At 48.3% G+C, this 22,395-nt stretch overlaps 1 protein-coding gene across 6 annotated transcripts in view; it reads right to left on the bottom strand.

Annotated features, from left to right (window-relative positions):
• The window catches only part of Kirrel3 (kirre like nephrin family adhesion molecule 3), a 553,630-nt gene that overhangs the window by 72,319 nt on the left and 458,916 nt on the right, over positions 1-22,395 (bottom strand). For all 6 annotated transcript variants that reach the window (XM_060371465.1, XM_060371462.1, XM_060371477.1 and 3 more), the window contains one exon: positions 20,880-21,029. In XM_060371465.1, the coding sequence (XP_060227448.1) occupies positions 20,880-21,029 (150 nt within the window). The remainder of the gene's footprint in view (positions 1-20,879; positions 21,030-22,395) is intronic.

Genomic DNA, 22,395 nt, shown 5'->3' with positions numbered 1-22,395 from the left:
ATTGCAATGACATGGGAGTTGGTTTTCAGTGTACCAGCCACCAGTGTACAGAGTCAAAGACAAATCTTTCTGGAAATTTGGGGTTGGAAAGAAATAATTTGGCTCTCTTATATCTGTCAGGCTACAGTGCAGTGACCATTTTCACATCTCAATAGACATGAGCCCCTGTCCCCAGTGTGGTCAGATCCTTCTTCTACTTTTTAGCATTAGCTCAGAGTCCACCCAGAAGCCTTTGTGAGCAGAGATGCTTGGGGTTAGGGAGGCCAGCTGACTTTCCCTGAGATGCACGGCAGCCTTCCAGCTTTCCTTCTTCTCCACAGTGAACGCTAATTGAAAAGGCCCTGATTTAATTTACTGATGAAGCCCCACTGGCATGCTCAGGGAGTGTACCTGTGGGGGATGGCCCACCTTGGCTGGCCTTTCTTTTGCAGCTGCTGCTCTTGGAGAGCGAGAAGCCCCTCAATGGCCTGGAGTGGGGGATTCCTGTAATTCATCCCTTAGCTCCCATTCTGTCTGTCTTAGGGCTGAATCCGGGGACTGTAAAATGCCTATGGTCTCTGCTCCATGAAAGCTTGTGGGCCTGTTTTCTATACACAGTACTTTCCTCACTGTCCCAGAGACTCTGCTGACAGCTGTCTTCTCTCTCACACAAACGTAGAAAGTGTAAGCCACTTGTCAAAGCTACACAGTGAGTAAGTTTGCTTATGTGGTCCACTGTATCATACTGGCCTAGACTGGGATAGTTGAATGATGGTGGCCACCAAACAGTGAAAGCCTGAGGTAAGTTACAGAAGGGGGCCACGCAGAGGAATTGAGCTTCTTCCCTCAAATGATGTCATCAGCAGAGACAAAAAGGAAAGAACAAAAAGCCCATCTCCTCTCTCCAAGTTTCTCCTCATTAATTTAATCTAATTTACTCACAACATTCCTCGGTAAACAGCGGCCTCCCTTTAATAAACCAGGCTTTCCACCCCCAACCCCCGACCCTGCAATTGTATTTCTAATCATCCAGTGTATCAGGAAAGACTCGCTGTTAATTGTTGCCAGGCATTGCGCTACTCCGTGTGTCAGGTAAAGGATGGCAGCGAAAGATAATTATAATCAGATCTAATTAGTAATTATAACGGATCCTGACTAGAAATTGTTTTCAGTTAAATATTCCCTGAGAGGTGCTAATGGTCTCCGGGGCATGCTGAGTGCCATGATGCAAGGAGCCTCTGAGGACAGTGCCACCTCCTAGCTCATCCCTGACCTTATGGCAAGTGAAGGAGCCAAAGCCAGAGACAGCAGCTCAGGGTGTCTAGGTTGAGGTCTTCTCTCTCCTATATGGTGGCCATGGAGTCCCTCCACCAATTCTGTTAGTCAAGGGATCAGCACACAGAAGCTTGGTGACTTTTGGAACATCAAAGAAACTGCACACTGACCATCACAGCATGGGGTACTTACTGCTAGACTCACTGCTGGACCCAGCCAGGTTAAAAGCATTGCTGTGGACTCCCCCCGACAAAAGCAAAGGGAAGGGCTCACCCCCACCGTTTAGTGTCTCTTGTCCCAGGACTGCCTCCTTCTTTTGCCTCTAGCAAGTATTTGTGCAAACTTGGGGCTGTCCTACTTCTGTTAACCAGGATCAAATTACCCAGCACTTCCTGATTTTATATCCATGCCCTGCACCCTGCACACAGCTCCATTCTGGAGACCATTGAATACCGAAGGAGGCTTCCTTAGGCAACAACCATAACTCCTTACCACCTGCATGGCTCAGACTTTTTAGCATGGCCCAAGGCCCTTTCTTCTGATTATAATTCTCCATCAGTCCCAACACCCACTGCACTTCTCTGCCAACACCCTTAAACACAGTGGCATTTGCCAGCTGGGCTTTTGCTCATGTCTCTATGGTGTGTTTTTATCCTTTAGCCATCAAGTTCTCCTTATCCCCTTTGGAGGGTTCATAAGCTACAACCTCCTGAAAGTTCCCCAGTTTTCTTCATAGAAGTGACACCTCTGTAAGCATTTTGTGTGTACAGTTCAAGATGCTATTCAGCTTCCTGTGAGATAACATGGTTACATGGCCCCTCCCTCCCCTCAAGATTAAAGCCTCTAAAGACACAGAGGATGTTTGGCTATCTCTGCATCTCTCCATCTCATCTGATATAATGCACACAGTAGGCCTTTAACAAAGACCAAGAGAATAACTGATTGAATATGAGTCAGTGAGAAGCTGCTATCCACCAACGGCATTCTGGCAATGGTGCAAAAGCTTTAGGCCACCTTGGTGTCTTCAGGCCCAGCTTTCAAGCCTGTCTCATCATTGCATGCTATTGGCTTTCTGTGGTGTGATTAAATAGCTTTCTACCAGAGGACTCGGGAATGCTTAAATCCCACTTAAACCAGCCCTGCCAAAGCCATCTGGGCTTTTTAGCACTAAAGAAGGCTAGTGCAATGGAGGAGGTGCATGTTAAGCTTAACTTGAGTTAATTCACACGTATAGGGCCATGTGTGGCCAGTGGCTACCACAGTGCAACTCAGCCCATTGCCTTTTGAGAACTCACTGCTGCAGCTGCATGGGATCCAAAGCTGGGGCCCAAAGCCTTTTTGGTGGCAGGTGAGCCTGGGTCCCAGTTAGAACACTACTCCTGGACCATGTCATTTAGAACCTGTGGTCTGGATGTTGTCAGTTCTGCACATATGTGTATCTGTTTGACTCTGCCCATGACTCCAATTCTGGCATCTGTTACCTTTGAGAAAAACCTCTTTTAGCTCTTTCAGATCTGCTGTTCTTTGCCTTTTCTTTTTCTGGGTCTTCTTGGCTATGAGCCTTGGGCCCAGGGCAGGACATTTCTAGCACAAAGAGAATACTGGGATTGAGTAGGAGCCTTCTCTACTTTTCTCTGCTCATCTGTGGCCTCCTAGAGCAGTGCCCAAGGTTGCAGATGGCAGCTTGGTGGGCAAACTGTGGAGGCAGCCTGGCTCTAGCCCAAGCAGGCATGGCTGGGTATAGTCCTAAGGCCCATGACTTTCCTCCATCTTTGCAAGAGCAGAGTAGACAGGTGAGTCTTAGAGGCTGAGAAAGCTTGTTTGGGGAGTGTGAGGGTGACAGGAACAGGTAGGCAGATCTGTGGATGCACTCTTCCAGATGTGGATGCACATTTCCAGATGTGCACTTGTTCGTGTCTTTCTGCATATTCCACAAATCACTCTTCCTCCTTCCTGGGAAGGCAAAGTCTCACATGAAGCAGGTGGGAGCCCCCTCAGCTCTTCCTGGGTCCTTCTTACACAAAGGTTTCGTGGAGTACTTCCCAGCTAGAATATGGATTCAGGAAGTTCAGCTCCACATTCTGGGCTCTTTAAACTAGAACAGCTGTTAGTGGGAAGAAACTCACTCCCACTCACCCATGACAATTCGATTAATTTGTCCAAATTCCAGTTATGTTCATGCCTCACCTACAAACCCTTTACAGCCTGCCCTAGACATCTCCCCTGGCACAACAAAGCACCAGTTGTCTCTGCCACCTCTCATTTCTTTTTCCTGGTCTGTTTTCAGCTTATCCTCACCTATAATGCAATCTCTCTGAAGGGTGGTTTTCTTCTAGGGTGGGTGATGTCAGGGGTACCACCTCAACTTGGTGGCATGAATGCATCTTGTCGCCAAGGTGAGCTGTGGTGAGGGGTGGGAGGGGACTAGTAGGTCACATCTGCCAGAGGGAGCAAGGCATTAATATGATGGCTGCCAAAGAGGTAAATGGGCCTACGCCTGCCAAGACTTTGCAAGAGAAACCAGAGATCTGAAATTTCATACAAAAGCTCCAGAATCTTAAATGTTGGCAATGATTGTTAAAAAAAAAAAAAATCTTCAATGGCACTCCAGGAGCTAACTAGTCTCATCTGTGAGCTTGCTCTCTGGCCTGCTAGTTGCCAGCTGCGGCTCATGAAGCTGGCTTCAGCCATTCAAACTGTCCCCACTCACTCTGAAAGCAAGGTTATGGATGTGTGACTCAGCTGCAAATCCCTGCTGCCCAGTACAGAATACATCTGACTCACTTGACCTGTCCATCTATGGGAAGGACAGTTCTAGAATGGTCAGGCTGAGCCTGTGGCTGACTTGATGACCCCCTTCATGTCCTCTGGCAAGTTGAGATGGGTGCAGTCAGAAATCATTGCCTCTAGGTGTACACACCTTGGAGGGAAAGTAATTCAATTAAGCCCTGGTTTCTAGTGAGTGTTAAAACCTTCTCCCCTGGAGAACCGTTTCCTGTTATGGGTTTTTAAGACCAGCGGCTGGAGACTCACTCTCCCTTTTTTTCCTTTTTTGGTGTGGTGTCTCTAGTCACTAAGTAAGTGGGAAAGAAAGGATTTGTAAGAAAATAGAACACAGTCAAAAGGTAAATTGTAGGCTTAAAGGTTCCTGAGAGACAGGCACAGGGCTGGAAATGTTGCTGGGCCTGTCACTGTTCTCTGCTCTGAACACTGGCTTCTGAAGCTTCGTTTTGCGCCTCTGAAAGGTAATCTTGCAAACTGATTTCCCTCCGTTGCATTTCGCTGGTGTAGAAGCTGAGCAGGCCACCTCAGTACAGTAATAACATCAACATTTCACCCACCTTTGCTTTAATTATTTTTCTGTCTTGCCAATGGAAGCCATTTAATAAGATTTATAGGCCGTGAGGCAGAGGGGTGAGCGGGTGTGCAGCTTAGATAATCGGCCCAGCCGATTCCCCCCTCTCCCGCCCCATTGGTGTCGCCAGTATAAAAACACAAACTAAAAGCTTTACAGCACTTAAGTAATAATAATGTCAACATATCACATGCTTCCCCTTTAATTATTTTTCTCCCTTGTTCTTGCCACCTGAATCTGTTTAGATAAGATTGCCATATAGATAATAACCAAGGACTTCCATTTTCGTAGGCAGATAAGTGACTGCTTTGCTGAGCCATTGAGTGCAAACAGAGCTGGGCTGGTGACAGGCCTGCCCTTAGATCTTCTGGAAGTGGGTGGGGTTTGGTGCCAGTGGGTCCTGGAGGGACCAGAGGCAGTGGAAGGGGATGACAGCAGCTGTACAGGTGACACCGAGGTGGGACCCTAGCCTGGGAGGGAGGTGGGTGCTAGAAGCTGGAAGAGGAGCCAGCTTGGAGCCCCTACTCTCTCTGCACCCAAGTGGGGGTGAGTGGTCTTGTTGGTCTAGGCAGAGGGGTTCTGATTGTGCGTTCTATGAGGAAATTTCCCACTGCAGTGGACACATCTCTTGAGCAGCTCTGTCTGGCTTTATATTTACTTAGCTAGGTAGATAGGTGGATGTGGGACAGTAATTCAACCTTTCTAAGCCACAGTTTCCCCATACTGCAGAGGTAGGCTGCTGTGGGCCTGTCTATGGATTCCTGAATCCCAACTCATATGCTAAAACTCTTTCATCTAAGTACTAATCAGGCCCAGTCTGACTTAGCTTCCAAAGTCAGGTGCCATCTGGTGTGTTGGTATCACCATAAATAGATGCCGAAATTCCACCTCTCAATGAAATAGTGTTTACAGATAAGCCATTTGGGAAGAAATTCGAGTCGGATGAATTCAAGTCACGAGAGTAGTGCTCTCTCAACGGCATTAGTGTCCCCAGTAAAAGAAGGGGGAATCTCTGTCTGTGGTCATGACCCCAGGAAAGGTCTAGTGGGGACCCAAAGCAAGTGCTCAGCCAAAGCTGGCCCTGCTGTTGCCCTGTTCTTTGAATGAAGACCAACTTTGGAACTGTGCAGAATAAATCGTCGAGCCACCCGCAGCTTGGTGTTTGTTACCACAGCCTAGAATGACCAGCCCATTGATCTACAACAATCGTTCTTAAATTTTAGGGGGATGAGAATATAGATCCTGTCTTGGAAATGCCTGCAAGCATTCTGAATTTTGCATATCATTTTATGGTGCTTAAAGGCCCACAGCAGAAACTTTGGTGACAAGTTGGCTTCCTTCCTTTCCACCTCCACTGCTGTCCTGGCCTCACTGTCTGAGCAACCTCTCCATAGGTCTTCCCTTGTTCCTTACAATCTGTCCTCAACCCAGGAGTGTGTGTGTGTATGTGTGTGTGTGTATGTGTGTGTGTGTGTGTGTGTGTGTGTGTGTGTGTGTATGTGTGTATGTGTTAAAATGTGTCAGACTGGGGCTGGAGAGATGGCTCAGAGGTTAAGAGCACTTGCTGTTCTTCCAAAGGTCCTGAGTTCAATTCCCAGCAACCACATGGTGGCTCACAACCATCTATACTGTGATCTGGTGCCCTCTTTCTGGCTTACAGGCACACATGCAGGCAAAATACTATATACTGTATAAATAATAAATAAATAAATCTTTAAAAAAAGTGTGTTCCTCTGTTAAGAACCATTCTTCAACTCAGCTTTTTTTCAAGGGGAGGGGAGGGATTTGGCTCCAAGATCGACAGCTAACTCCTTCCCTTCCAAAGATTCCACAAATCTTTGTACAAAAGCTAACTTCCATAGAATGGTCTGAATTGACCAAATCAAATAGAGAAATTGAATTTAATAAAGAAAGCCTTCCCGTACAGAAAGCCCTGGACTTAGACAGCTTTACGGGTGATTCTAGCAACTAGAATCACTCCTTCATGGAACCTTCCAGAAAATAGAAGAGGGAAACTTTTCCACTCATTCTACAAGACCGATAAGTACCCAGATCCTGAAGACAGATGAGGATATTACGAGAAAAGGGAACAAGGAGCTGTTATCCCTTGTGAATACAGAAGAAAACCACCCAACAAAGTATTAGCAGACTGACAGCGGCAATATAAGAAGTAGCACATAGTGACCAACTGGGATGCCTTAATCCTGAGAAGTTAAGGGTTGGATAGCCGAAATCCAATTAATAGAATATACTAATAGAATAAGGAGCGAACCCCATATGATCATGTTAAGAAAGAGGAAAAGCATGTCACAGAATCTGACACTATTTAAGATAGACTCCCAACAGAGTGCCCAGTTAGTGCAAAGTTATCATTTGATAGGACAAATATGTTCTAATGTCATGTTACATAGTAGGATGATCATGGTTAGCAAACAATGTCACACACATTTTAAGGTAGCCAGACTAGGGGATACCAATGCTCCTGCCACAAAAAATTCTGAATATTTGAGGTGGTGATGTGCTAATTATCTTTGTTAGATCACTGTATAAAATATGCATGTTTTGAAGTATCACATTATACCACACGAACACGCACAGCTTTGCATGTCAGTTAAAAATTAAATAACAAACCATCTCAACAAAGTAGGGACATATGGGTACTTCAACCTGAGTCACAATGCTGATGGAAACTGATCAGCTGGCATTATAGTGTGGTGAGTGTCTGCTCTTACCACTTGTGTTCAGGATTGGACCAGAAGTTGTGGCTGGAACACACTTTTTTTTAAAGATTTATTTATTTATTATTTATACAATAAGGACAAAAGACTGAACAGGAGAGAATTAAACAGTCTTTATGTGCATACAAAATAATTCTGTATGCAGGAAATCTTACAGAATTCAGAGGAAACAATTAGATCAGAAAAAAAGAAAAAAACAGTTAGAAAGGTTTCAGGCTCCAAGATGGTCCCTGGATTACAATATGATGATTCAACTAATGATTTTTTTTTTTAATTTTATGATAGTGTGAAAGCAACATGCATCTAGAGAAAACTACATCTTTTCTTGGGCTGGGGATGTGGTTCCACACTCATGAGGCTGGGCAGCGAGCCACAGCTTCCAAGCAGCCCCGTGCTAGTGAAAGTAAGGAACTGTTACTGTGCAATGCACCTTGGGGCTAAGTGAGAGTGTTTGGCAGCTCAGGCGTACTAAATGCATTTTTAGCAGATGAGGGAGTTTATTGACATGTGACTCCATCTGAACAAAACCAATTGTATTTCTATAGGCTAGTGACGAACAATTTGAAAATGAGATGAAAATAATTCAACAACACCAAAAAAAAAAAAAAAAGGAACAGAATAACTAGGAATATGTTTGACAAAAGACTCTCTTGGATATCAAAATTTGTGGATGGTCATGTAGTATGAAATGACATGATATTTGTGTGTGTCATGTGAACATCTGTATTCTGAATATCCCCTATAGACCACACATGCTGCTGGGTACAGTGTAACTGCCATGTGGACACCATTATGCTGTATTATTTGGGGAATAAGGACAAGAAAAAAGCCTGCACACAACATGCAATATACAATAGGCAATGATTTCAGACACTTTTGTGGGTGCAGAACAGTGAGAGGCAGAGCCTGGCCTCAGTTGACCCATGTGTAAAATGGGTCATCTCTGGTGTCCTGGTGACTTTGTGTAGGAGAAAGTAAGCAGAGGGTGAGAGAAGACGTGTTTGCATCAGAGCAGAATCAGCTCCTCTGGAGAAGGTGCCACCCTCACCCTTCTCTTTTCTCATCACCACCCGAGAGACACCTCCTGAGTCATCTCCCAGCCTCTTCTGACATATCTACCTATGGGAAGTTCTTCCTTTATATCAACAGTATCAGTCAATTGACTGCTTTGTGAAAGCACATGTGTTCTGGAGGGCAGTCTTCTCGGGTTGTAGGGCTCAGCTGTTCGTTATTGCGAGAAGGGGGCAGCTGTGTGAGCTTCTATGGCCTGCGAAGAACCTGCTCCGCATGACCAGAGCAGCGTCCACATCTTGCGAGATGGGACAAGAAGAGAGGAAAGCAGCCCCGGGTGAGACTCGGTGCCATCTGGCTTTCAAGCGAGGAAGGGCTTCCTGGAGACGTCAGGTAGACATCCAGCATAAAACTCGACTCTGTGGGCCCTGAGAGGCCGTGAGGGTTCTGACAGGCTTCCACAGTTCCTAGAGGCCAGATGGTGGGAGACCTGCCCACCGTCCATGATTGTATGTGGGAGACAGACAGCTGTGGGTCCAAGCAGAATTTGGAAAGGGCCAATTCAGATTCTGGCTCTCTAACTTTCTTATGTGAGCTTGGGCCTGGTAATGGACCTCTCTGGCAACATGGGCCTCCCTGATAGAGTTGGCAAGAGGGTAAGGGAACATGCTCCTGCCTGGGCTAATGGGGCCCTGGCAGGCAGACAGAAGAACTAGCCGGGGTTGTCTTGTTTTCTCCACTCAGGAACCAGCTGATACGCTGCCATTTCTGTGGACAGATGATGTGCTCAGTGGCACACATCTAGGGGCAGCTGCCTGAGGCCTGAGATTCAGGAATGGAGGTTTGCATCTAGGCCCCACCCCTGTCATTATCAGTAATCTGGTCTGATGATCAGAACTTCCTGGGGCTGTGTGCCAGTGGCTTAAACCAGCTCTGATGGGGACGTGTCCAAGCATCCCAGCACACTTTGTTACTTCCTGGAGGGAGCCTTGACTCATCTGGTTACAGCTGTACCTTGCCTTTCACCTGGGTGAAAAGCCCTCTCTGCTCCACTTGAAGCCACAGGTGACACAGCCCAGGCATGTTCACTGCCACTGCCTGGACCTTTTAGTACACTCTCTGGGTGCAGAGTTACTTTTGCAGCCGGTGTGCATGGCATGAGGTTGACGTGACAAAGGTCGTATTAGGCTCTGCCTCCCTTTCGCTCTGCTTCATACCATGACATTCCCATGGCACACCAAGATTTTGGTAGCAAGCGTGCAGCCTACACTGGGTTTGATTGTTAGTCAATGACTTCTGCTTTCTGTCACTCCCCAGGGTGGTGACCCTGTGTCTTTACATTTTTCACTGACACAGTGGTTGTTTTCTCTGTAGCACCACGGCACACCGGGTGGTGGAGACACTCAATAGATGGAAGCACCTTGACATGGTTCTAGGTCTTCTCTGCATTGTCCCTCCGCTCACGATAGCCAATTCCTGGGGCTCAATCCCAGAACAAGATTCTCACATCTGCAGATGAATTAATTTTGTCCCACTAGAAACAGGCACGTGGGAGACTCAGTGTTCGCTTGGATGCTCCAAGAGACAGAGCGCTTACCACTTCACCGAGCTCAGACTCTCCGTTTTAATTGCTAAGATAAAACACATCCTACCCAGCCTGGTTCCGCTCTTGAGCTACATGAAACAAATCTATTTTCCTCCTTCAGCTATTTGAGAGGGAGTGTCTCCCCCCTCAAGTCCTCTCCATAGCCACTTAAACTTCCTGCTTAATTCTTTTTATTTATCCGTTTTTTTTTCATGTGTGTTTGCATGTGTGCTGGCACAGATGTGTGTAGGTATACAGACATGTGGGTGTGTGTGTACCTGGAGGCTGGAGGTTGATGTTGGGAATCGTCTTAGATCTCTCTGCTCTTTCATCATATTCAGTGAGGCAGAGCCTCTCAATCGAACCCAGAGCTCACTGATGTGGCTAGTCTTACCTCCTGACTTGCTGTGGGGACTCCCCCGTCTCTGCTTTCTGAGGGTAGAATTACAGGTGAGATGCCACTTTAACTCAGCTTCTACGTGGTCCTGGACCTCTGGCCCTTACACCTGAGCAGCAAGCACTTAACCACTGAGGCACCATCCTAGCCCCCCCCCCTTTAACTGATATAATATGTACCTTATTATATACCAAGGGTTGTGTCTGTGTCTATCAGGATATACCGACGCCTCAGCACTCCATGAAGTTATTCTTATGTGTCTACCCGCAAGGTGGTGAGAATCCTTCTGTGCCCCTCGGTCAGTGTGCCATAGGGAGGATAAATGGCTGAAGGCTGGATCCAGAGGGACCCCTGGAGGTAGGCGGAGCCTGTGAAGGATCTGAAGGATCATTCCTGGTTAAGCCTGTGAAGAATGGTATGAGGAAGATTGGTGCAGGGGCTGCACGGATTCTTGGGAAGCTGGTAAAGACATCATAGATACCCACGTGCACACGGACTGATCGGAGCAACACAGTAACAAGGCTGAGGCGCACTCCAGAAGCAGCCAGACATCTTTCAGTTACAAGCATTTTACGTGTATGAGTGTTTTGCCTGCATGTATGTATGTGAATTGTGTGAAGCCCTAGTGTCTGTAGAGACCAGAAGAGGGCGCCACATCCCCTGGAACTGGAGTTATATAGGCTTGCAAGCTGCCAGGTAGGTCTCGAGACTGAGCCTGGGTCCTCTACACCAAGAGGCCATTGGGCTGTCTCACAGCGTGACGTCCTTTTTTTTTTTTTTTCTGCATAAAATTAGTCACTGAAGACTGGAGGGTTAGCTCAGTTGGTAAAGCGTCCTGTGGAGGCTTGAGAACTTGAGATCAGATTTCCGGCAACCCCATAAATAGCTGGGCAGGCACACCTGTAAGTCCTGACCTGGGGTGGGAGGCTGGGAGGAAGAAACACGCGTGGGTCCCTGGAAGCTCATAGTTAGCCAGCCTAATTAAGTTGGTGAGTACAAGTTCAGTGAGAGACTAAGCCTCGAACAACAACAAAAAGTTGGAGAGTGATGGAGCAAGACAGTCAGCATCGACCTCTGTTCTGCATTGCAGCCGCACACTTTACATATCTGCATTACCCCCTCCCCGCTCCCCCCTTCCCCCCACAAAAGAGACAAAGGAGATATCTCACTATCTGGACCTGGCTTCTGGGCACAGGGCATTGCAACCCTGCCTCTCTGCTGTTGTAGCTTGGTGTGAAGTGGGCCTAGGCCTAGGGTCCTGTCCACTTTCCCGGGGCCCCGCTCACCTTGTCTATGACCTCTGCTCACAGAGCGGGGTGTGTGGATCTGTGACTCTGCCTCTAAACCTTCCCTAAGGCCCCACCTTCCCTCAGCCCGCTGGCCGCTGGGGAAAGGCTTCTGTTGAGCGGCGTTTTCCTTTCTCATTTCATGCTGTAATGGGGATTCATTGCCAGTTTTAAATCCATAATTTGCCATGAAAGCCTCATCTCGGGCCTGGGCTGAGGTCAGAGCAGAGCAGTGATGAGCTATTTTTAGCCCTTAGAGGGCTCCCTGTCCAAACCCAGTCTTTCTAGACGTACCCTGGGCTGGCTCAGAGTCTCAGGACTGACACCAAGGATGCCGGGACAGGAAAGGGGCAGTTTATTCATGCGTGGCCTGGTAACCCTGCTCCAGTCCCAGCTGCAGCAACTTTCTCTGCATTTCATTTGTCATTGGGGGAGTCTATAGAGAAGCAGACTCCAGCTGATGAAGCGGGACTCTGTCTGCCCCTTTCTTCTCTGGGGCTGACAAAGGGTAAGAGTTGCTACCTTTGTCAACTCCCGAGAACCAGTCCATTTTCCACAGTGACTTGATTTCTTCCATCAGCATTCTCTTGCTTTTCTACCGAGTGGACACTGATGGCCTAGCCACACTCCTACTGCCTCTGTGCAGGGGCACATATGGACCCACGTGCATACACCAATGCATTGGTTCAGAGACCAAGGTGTCAGTGTGTATGGTTATGGGTGCATGAGCAAGAGCCCTTTCAAATGGCCGGTAGCTATCTCAATATCCTGAGCAAGGAGTCTAGAGAGTACCACGACGGGGTAGCTCTCGTTTGTGTTTTATGAAGCTTGTCTAGATGTTGGAAGCAACCCAGGCCAGGGGAACCGGCCCCATAAAAGTTAGGGTGGACCAGGGTTTTCTGAAGGCAGTTTATTCCTCTACATCAAGGGAAAGGGGTCAGTGTTGCACCGGGAAGCCGGGGAGCTGCTGGCTTCACACCGAATACAGTTACCAGTGGATTTGGTCCTGACTTTTGCAGAGCTCTGTGGTGTGACACTCGCTGAGTAGGCGAGCATGCTCTGCATCGCTCAGGGTCACGCTTGCTTGACATCAGAAGGACGTATTATCCTTGCTCTCAGAAGCGAGGGAAGAGGGACTCAGGGAACAATGCCCTTTGTGTGGACCCCCATACCATGAGTGTTTATGGGAAAAGCACAGGTAAGCTGTGGGGTGGATTTTCCAGCTCCTGGTTCTGCCAGGGAGAAGGTGGACAGAGCCATTAAGCAGCACGATCCTGTGTCTCATGCTGAGCAGCGGCAGGCTGGGGACAGCAATGTTTGATTTTTGAGTCCCAGGCTGGGCCCCCTGTCCTATGCAGACCTGGAGAGTTGCCACTACTCTGGATATAGTTGTGTCACACTTTAGGATCACATGGGGAATTCCCTGGTGGTCCTCAGTCCCCTGGAAATGGGGGGTATGTGAGAAGTACCAAGGCTTGTGGGGTCTCAGAGCAGGAGGCTGAGTTTCTCTGTGTGTGCCACTGATCCTAACTGGGCTCCTAAGGACCTCCCTGTCCTGGTTTTGAAAGCCTAAGAAGCTGAGGGGAGATCCATTTGGAATGTCACCTCCAGCTTTAAATAGTAGGCCTCTGGACAGGCAATGTCAGGCTTCAGGCCACTTGGGAAGTGCAGGACTGGTACTGGGTTCCCACCTCTAGAAGAAGAGCTGCCTGCCTCTGCTCTCTGCCCTGTGAATGGGCAGGGAATGGAAGCATCATGTCTGCCTCGACTCCTGAGGCCTCCTGAGGCCTCCTGGACCCTTGGGAGTAGCTTGGTTCCTTCATTCCTTTCTCACTTCTCTCCATGGTAGATGGCCCTAGCTAGGGAGAGGACCCAGGGCCAAAGAGATGAAATGCCATGTAGCGTGGTGCACATCTGTAATTCTGGCACTTGGGCAGGCAGAGGCAGGTGGATCTCTGTGAGTTCAAGGCCAGCCTGATCTACAAAGTGAGTCCAGGACAGCCAAGGCCACACAGAGAAACCCTGTCTTGAACCTTCCCTCTCCCCAAAAGTAAAGTGTCACAGAGTAACCCGACCCTGAAGGTCAGCACCATTTAACCCAGGAGTGCCCTTATCTCTCCTGGCCCCCATTGACTGTGGTGCAGATACTCAGGATGACATGGAAGCCCATTGTAGATCCCAGAGATCACTTGCTCCGACTCCTAAGCCTGAGACTTCAAATTTAGAAGAGAGATGCTTCCGTCAGTTAGTCTGTCCATAGCTTTCAGCTGTGTTCACTTTGTCACTGAGGGGCCAGGTAAGAAGAGTTAGACTAGAAAAGAAGGGTGTGTGTGTAAGGTCTAAAGGGAGAGAATGGAGTGGGCCCTGGGGGCACCCAGAAGGGCACAGTAAGGGAGGGAAGGACCTGGTGTCCTGTGGCGTATACAGCAGAGAGGAGGAAACTAGCTGAACCTGGCTCCCATATAGAACTTTGGAAGATAAGGATGTTTTTCTCACTCTCCTCTCCCATCTCTGGCTTGTTTGCGGCCCCTATTTGGGGGGGTGATTGAGGGTAATGAATGTGGCAGGAAACAGGCAAACAGCCCAAATGAGATTCAGCACCTAAGACCAGGCCACAGCCCAGGCTAAACAGACTTAATAAGGAGATAAAGAATCAATTCTGCTTGTCTTCCCTGCATGTGCCTGGGAGGGGCCTCCGGGAATCCGGCTTCCCGCCTGCTGCTCCTGTGAACAAGCTTCTTTAGGCCAGAAGCTGGTGCTCTGAGAAGGAGGGCTGGTGATTCTGGGCACTGAACAGTAATAGCAGTGATAGAACTAGCTAATATAATAACAGCCATATGCTTTTATGTCTTGCTGTGTATCAGACACTATTTTGAGACATGCCTGCATATGTTATTTCGTTAAATCATGAAGGCACGATGGCTGTGTCTCCCACTTTACATACAGGCACAGGGGAGCTGAGTAACCTGATCGAGGTGACGCCGCTGGTAAAGGGACGCAGCCGGGATCTAAGTGCAGGCAATCTGGCTTCCAGAGTCTGGGCTCCAAACCATGAGAGGCTACAGTGTCTCTTCCAATAATATTCAACAAATTCCACACCACACCGTGCCACCCCGCACTACACACAGAGCACTGGCTGCCACCACACTACACTGTACAGCTGCACACCGCATGACACCATACCACGCCACTGTTCCACATACCACCACACCATCTGACACTACACTGTACACACTCGCACACCGTCATACTACACACAAACACACCACATACAATACCGCACCACACAGTACCACGCCACAAAACCTTCTATCGCATAACACTAACATGACCGAATACCATGTCACACCACACCACACCACGCAGTGTCACCCCACAGAGCACATCACACAACATAACACTGTGCCATGTAATACAACGACACACCACACGATACCATACCACAGAACACCGTGTCACACCACACCATACAACACATATAACACCATACCACGTATTATTCAGCACTACATCACACAATGCCATATCATAGAACACCGTGCCACACTGTGCCGTACAACTTTCATATGAGCTCGGCACTATTATCTGCTTGCACTGTCCTTCCTCCAGCTGTCCCCAAGCCCCCTTGCTTCAATTGCCATAATGAAGATTCATTGAGCACCCAGTGTGTCCTCCCAGGCCAGGCATGAAGATTGCTAGATGCCCCTGACAGGCTCCATGTTAGAAGCAGACAGATAAAAGTCACTCTCAATACAACATGTTATTGTCATGGAGACTAGAGATGGCAGAAGGAACGTGGAAGACAATAGTCAGGCCGTGTGATCTTCCTCTTCCTGGAGGAGGTGATGCCTGAAGTACATCCTTTCAGATGGTCAGGAGTTAGCCAAGGCAAGATGCAGGAAGGGTTGTAGGGAGGGCTAGAGCAGGCTCAGAGGCACCATGAGTGAAGCAGGTGGTTGGGCTAATGGGTAGTGGATTATGCTGGGGAGAAGGAAGATGGCATACTTCAGGGACCCTGTGGGCCATGGGATTCTGGGTGCTGTTCTACGAGACAAATTCTCCCCCACGTCTTTGAACTGCTTTAACTACCCCTATCTATGTGTCATTTTATGTAAGTAGCTGAGCGTAGGTTTGTCCCAGCCAATACCTACATTCAGAACCATCTAGAAGCCAGCACTCCTCTGCACTGTATCAGCTCTGCATCCATGACTGACAGTGTTCAAGTTATTTGAAGATCCTCTCTGAAGCCATGGGTAGTTTGGGAATTGAGAACTGAGGGCTCGTGATGGCGAATCTTCATCGCCAACCTGACTGGATTTAGGATCACCTAGGCATCACAGACTTCATGGAGGAGGAAAGACCCAGCCCGGATGTAGGTGGCATGATCTCATGGGATGGAGGACCGGACAGTAAAGGGAATAAGAGGAAAAAGAAAGCTAAGCATCAAGATCCATCCCTCTCTCTGCTTCTGACCCATAATGTTGTGAAGAAACCTGCCCTGTGACACTTACACCTTGAACTAAACTGGTCCCAGCTGCCATGCCTTATCCCCTTAAGCCTTAGGCTAAAAAAATCCACTCCCCACCCCCCTGTTAAGCTGCTCCTGTCTATGATTTTGCCACAGCAGCAAGAGAAGCAACTAATCCAGAGCTGCTGCCCATTCTAGGGGAGAACAAGTTAAGGAGCATATCTGTTTGCCCTCTCAAAATGTCATCATAAAAGACACCCTCTTTGTTTGCACTGACTCAGTCTCCATCTTAAAGAGTTCATGTTCGCTTAGGAAACCTAATGGGAGCCTCAAAGACAGTGGGGTCGATTTTAGACTGGGCTAGGAGGAAGAGGGCATGGGAAGAGTGGCTGGGCAAAACCCTTTAATAACCGACGGCTAAACTCCCTTTCTCACTTTGATCTGCCTTCCTCTTTTCCCTGGCATTTGTTACCACAATCATTCTAATGACACCATTTACTTGCTCAATCTGATTGTCGCTTGTCAGCTGCCTTGTACCCAGCTAAATGCATGCTTCACCAGGCTAAGGATGGCTTTGTCTTCCACTTACTGAGCAATCTTGAGCATCTAGAAATGAGAAGCGTTCAGTAAACATTTCTTGATCAAATCCATGGCCTCCACTGCCTCTTTGGTGAAAGTCTTTGCTACCTGAGTTTTCTGGAAAACTTTGGAAAGATCAAGTGTAATGGCACCCTACATGAATGAAGCTCCTAAATGTCGGAAGAGCATGGGTGCCATCATGCATACATAGGTATATTTCTTGCTTTAAAATGGATGGAGCGTCACACAACTTCTTGTTAGATGGCACTCTCTCCTTACCCAGGGCTCCTCCTACTGCTCCACAGCTCTGCAGGTGTGTGTGTGTGTGTGTGTGTGTGTGTGGTGTATCCACCTCAGTCAGTGATTCTCAACCTTCTTAATGCTGCGACCCTTTAATTCAGTACCTCATGAAGTAGCATTTTTGTTGCTACTTCATATCTGTAATTTTGCTACTGTTGTGAATCATATTGTACATATCTGATATGCAGGATGTCTGATAGGTGACCACTGTGAAAGGGTCATTTGACACCCACAGGGGTTACGACTCACGGGAGGAGAACTGCTGATCTAGGCTGAGCCACTGCAGAGATTGCTACGGGGTGTGTGAAAGCTGAGTACCTAGGGAGGCCTGGTTTAAAGCCTGGCAAGACTCTTTGAGGTCCTGTCTCTCAGCTTCAAGGTGGGATGCTGTCTAAATTGTCATGATTAGTTACCTTCTCAGCCTTAGGCACCACTTGGATCTTGGCTCCAGTGGGGAATGGTCCATTTTCCTAAAATAGTTGATGCACCATATTGGACTCTTAATTGGAAATAAGGCCTTTTGGGAGTTGAATAGTTCTTATACATCATTTGTTTAGTCATCTCCTCACGTTCTATAGGCTAAGAAACTGGGACCCAGAGAGGTTGAGTAATGGTGTCAGGGTCACACAGCTAACTTTAAGTCTGAGGTCCTTTCCTGGATAGCAAGATTTCCTGAGTCAATGTGTGTCTGGAAAGTTCTCTGTGTTAGCACGGACTGAGTCAAACATAGCCCTTGGCAGCTGACTGGATTGCCGAGGGAACTCAAGTTGACTATTACCAGGGTTATAGCTTACTTGTCTGGGGGTGCTTGAATTCATAGGTTCAATTCACTCTCCCATCTTCCCCTCATTCTCTGGCTCTTTCCTCCTCTGCCTCCCAGGGTAGTGAAAGCTCTGCTCGGAGTTGCTTCTTTCCTGATTGCATCTGAGTGCTGCAAACACAACACTAATTAATGTGTCTGTGACTCTAGGCTTGGCTGCTGGGCTGGTCCCCCTGCCCTGCCCTCCCTGGAGCCAGCCAGGCTTGGAGAGCTGGCCCCCTAGCTTCTTTGAGCATGATGCCGGCAGATGCATATTTTAACAGTGCACATCTGCTGGCTATATAATCTCTTGTATTTGCCCTCCTCACTTGGTGCTTTGATGGAAGACCTCCGGGGGCCTCCCTGTGTTCCAGCCAGAGTGTTTGCTTTGCGATTTTGCCGGAATACCATCTGATTCTGCCCTCACATCTTCAGCAGGTTCAATCAAGCTCTTACTTTATTTAATTAAAAATCTATCTCAGGCAAATACAGAGTAAATTAGGAAGCTCTCCTATTCCTGGAACGTAGGGAAGGATGCCCTCCTTGGGGGAACTGGCCCAGACAGTTTCCTCGGCTGAGATGTCACAGCATAGCATAGGGGGGGTCTTGGTTGATTGGAAAGGAAATCGGCTTTAACAGCCTTAAGAGTCCTTAACAACCATTATATCTGTCTCATCCCTAGGGCAGGAGCTCTTTCCAGTGAGCAGGTTGGCTTCCAGTTAGGGATGGTTGGAGAAGAGCCCTGCAGGACCAGGAGCCTAGAGAGGGCATTTACAAGACTGGGAGGAACTTTCAGAACTCCTTTGGGTGGGAAAGAGGGAATTCTTCACCTGCAGAAATAGCTGAGGTCAGGAGTGTGGAGCCTGGCCACCTCTTTTTGTTCAAATCCAGTTAGCTTAGGAGAATGGCTGATAGAGGAGATGGAAGTTTCCTTTCCACCTGTAGGAATTCTCTGTGTGCCCAGATAGGGCCTCTGTAACCATCGATCTTCCACCTCTAGGCTTAAATAAACACCTAACCTGCACAAACCCAGCCCTATGCTCTAGGCACAGTGCCAGGCCAAGGCCTTGACAGAGAGGAGCGTGAATGTCTTTTAGAGGTGACCCCAAAGCAAATTTGGGTCTGTTTAGATTGAACCCCAAGGCCCTGTTCTGAAAAGCCTGGCTTTTAACCAGGTGGACAGATGACATTCTGCTGGTATTTGGGACGAGAAGACCGGGCAAAGAGCGTTGGTCTGGAGCTAGAAAATGTGATGTTAAATGTTAATTAAGCTGTGTGTCCTCCTGAGCATATCTTTGCCTTTCTGAGTCTCCCATAAGCTTATCAGTAAAGCACATGGGATAATCTGGAGTTCTAGTACAATGCACTTTGTTGATTAACTGAGATAGTAAGGAGCGAGGAGGCTTAAGTGGCAGGACTTCGCTGGTGAGTCTTCTGAACCTCAAGAACAAGGCAACATCCCGTCTTAGCTCCTGCATGGTGTCAGAGGAATGGAGGGTGCTTAGGTCCTCTCTTTCCAGCATTCTCAGGCAGCCTCATAGAGGGATGCAAGGGAGCAGAGGAAGGTTTTCTGAGGACAGGAGCCGGGTGGTCGCTGAAGATGAACATCCTACAGCTTCACATGGCAGCTCTGCAGACAGTGCCCAAATCATACACAGAAGCATACCTGGTCCCAGGACTTTCCCATCTCCTCTCTCAGCCCTACGATGAGTCACAGACCCCTTCTCGATTCCCAAGGGGGGAAAGAAAATGGCTACTGCCCCCTGTGGTGTCCTTGTCTGTCCTGTAAAAGATGACCTGCCTGGCCCCATCCCGTAGCTCATTTATCCCACAGGACTCTTCTTTCCCACCCATTTCCTGCCAGGCAAGGCAGGCTTCCAGGATGGAGGTAGGTGATGTTTCAGAATTCCTCCTCTCAGCCTCAGTTCAGGCTGAGCTGCTAAGTGGTCCTCCGTGGCCTGTCTGCCGTTGCACTTGGAATCACACACCCCTTGTGTTTAGCTGTGTAGATCTGAAGATAACCCGACACGCTCTTAAATATTTCATCTAGAGCATGAGCAGCGTCCCAGCTGCTGACCCTGTCATCACAGCAGCTGCCAGGAGGCTGTCGAGGCCAGGCTGGGGCTTCTCTTTCTTGCCTGCCCAGGCTCCATCCACATGTGCCTGGCAGAAATGCAACCCTAGGGGGCCAGGGAGGTGGAACAAAGAGCTTGGGCAGGGAGACTCTTGCCTAGGCCTTCTGCCTCTCCAAGCCTCAGTTTCTCACCTAGGGTGAGAAGCTTTGAGGGCTGCTTTGGAACTGTGAGGGATTATCACTTATGTGAAAGGACTTTTTCCCCATAGCTCCTTCTCTGGAAAACCTGGTCAGAGAAAGGAGGTAGCAGGGCTGAACTCTTAGTCAAAATTGGGAAGCTTAAGGAGTCATTGAGCAAGTCCCAACCCCACCACACCTTCTAGGAGGTCTTGTCCTAATGAGGGCGTGAGTACCTCTTCAGGAGGGCTGCCCCAGGGACATTAAAAAAAAAAAAAAAAAAGACCAAGGTAGAAAATCGTAAGAGTAAAGACCTGAAATGAAATCTCATTGGAATGACCTGAGAACCAGGATTCCAAGGGAACCCAGAGATGGGAGAACTCTGGAACAGGGGTCTTTGGAGATCTTTATGCACATTGAAGTCATGGACGACCAAACTTGAGGCTCATTCTATGGAGGTCAGGAGATATAGAGCTTTTCTGGCCCCTTTGGAGGTCAGCCCTAGAAGAAGGGTCTTTCAGATTATGCCACACCCTTTCCTGAGCTGGTGCTGCTGCTGCAGGCCTGGCCTCATTTACACTTCAGAGCATCTAGGACCCTCACCTACGTTCCAGGGTGCAGCCAAACATACTGTGTAAGATGATAATAGTCCGGTGGCAGTATGATTTCCCAAGGTGGGGGGTCTTCCCCTTTAAGTGGGAAGAGAGAGGAGAGGGCAGAGGTGGGTGGAACCGGGTGGATGATCTCCAATGGCGAGCCTCCCATTGCTAGCTTTGTAGAAGGTCCCTCCAGTAGCTGAGTCCTTGGTGTTTCCTATAGCCCTTACGTCATCCCCGCTTGTGTGCAGGTAACTTACCCAGGACGGTGAGGCGTGCGGGACGGGACCGGATGGCAGCCTGGATGGCCTGGCACTCATACACAGCATCATCCTGCAGCTCAGCCCTCAGGATCTTCAGGTGATGCTCTCCTGACAGGTGGTTCCCCACCACCAGGTATTGGGGGTAACCTGGGGAAAAAGCAGGGAGCTCTGAGAGATTAAAATAGTCTTGCTGCAAATTTCCAGAGGGCTATTTGGAGGTGTTGTGACCCCTTGGATAGAATGGCTCAAAAAAAATTCTTTTTTAAAAGGAAATATACATCTAGGGAACAGTGGCTCAGACAGAGGCCTTCCTGTTTGACTTTATCCCTCTGCCAAAGGAAGATCACTCTGGTAAGTTGGCTCGGGGTATCTAATGCCTGACCTGGGCAGACCTCAGGTGGCCTCCTAATGACTAATATACTGGAAACATTTTTACAGTAAGATTTCCTCTGAACGGCTTCCTTGCTGCTTCCTTCCCTAACTCACAGGGCCAACACCCCCAAGCTCCTTTTCTTTGCTTTTTAAAATTCTTTTCTTTTATTTATTTGCTTGTTTGTTTCTTTATGTGTGTATGAACACAGATAGGCCACTCACGTGAAGGTCAGAGGACGACTTGTAGGAGTCAGTTCTCTTTGTCCTGTAGGTCGCAAGGATGGAGCTAAGGTCACCAGGCATGTGGCAGGCAGCTTTACCTGCTGAGCTGTTTCGTTGGCTCCCTTGTTTGCTACAGCTCAATGGGCTAGCAGGGCTCCAACCTCCAGGACCTTTCATTGAGCCTCCTACTTTATGGACGACTCCCATGTCTCCCCCTGTTTACCTGTGCACTGCTTATTTATCATTGGGCCTTCAGAGGGAAAAGAGAACGGTAGCACTTCCCTAGCTCAGGGGCTGCCGGGGTGGTGGGATAGGTATTAGCCACAGAGAGGCATTGCAGTGGGAGTCTACGACACTTGCTCAGATCTTTGATCTGAGTATAAAGGAGCATAAAAGCAAGAGTCTCCCGGGATGCCGGTGTGTGTGTGTGTGTGTGTGTGTGTGTGTGTGTGTGTATGTGTGTATGTATGTATGTATTATTGGTTCTAAGTTCTAAGAAAAATGGGAGAAGTCAGTGTTAGAGACAGAAGTATAGGACATGCTGAGTGGGCAGACCTGGCTATGGAGTATCGTTCTGGGAAGGTTGCTATCCACATTCAGTTATGTTTGCTAAGGAGATTGCATGGGAGGTGAGAGGGAGGAAAAGGGAAGAAGAAGTGGGAGAGAGAGGGAGCGAGGAAGGGAGGGAGGGAGAGCGAGTCTGAGATTCACAAAGAAAAGAGCACACAAGAAAGAAATGGAAGGAGAAAGGAAGAAGGGATTTATTTACTTGGAAATGATCAAGAGTGACTTCAGGGGAGAAATTTTGTCCCAGGAAGCTCAGGAACCTAAGAATCCAGGACATCTAGGAATGCTGGGTACCATGCATCATGAACCACAGTGGGCCATTTCTGGGCATTCCTACCTCCCATCTCCAAGC

Source organism: Meriones unguiculatus, chromosome 1 (assembly GCF_030254825.1).
Source record: "Meriones unguiculatus strain TT.TT164.6M chromosome 1, Bangor_MerUng_6.1, whole genome shotgun sequence".
NCBI classification, from domain to species: Eukaryota; Metazoa; Chordata; class Mammalia; order Rodentia; family Muridae; genus Meriones; species Meriones unguiculatus.
Note: the sequence above shows the minus strand (reverse complement) of the source record. Positions and strands in the feature narration are given on the sequence as shown.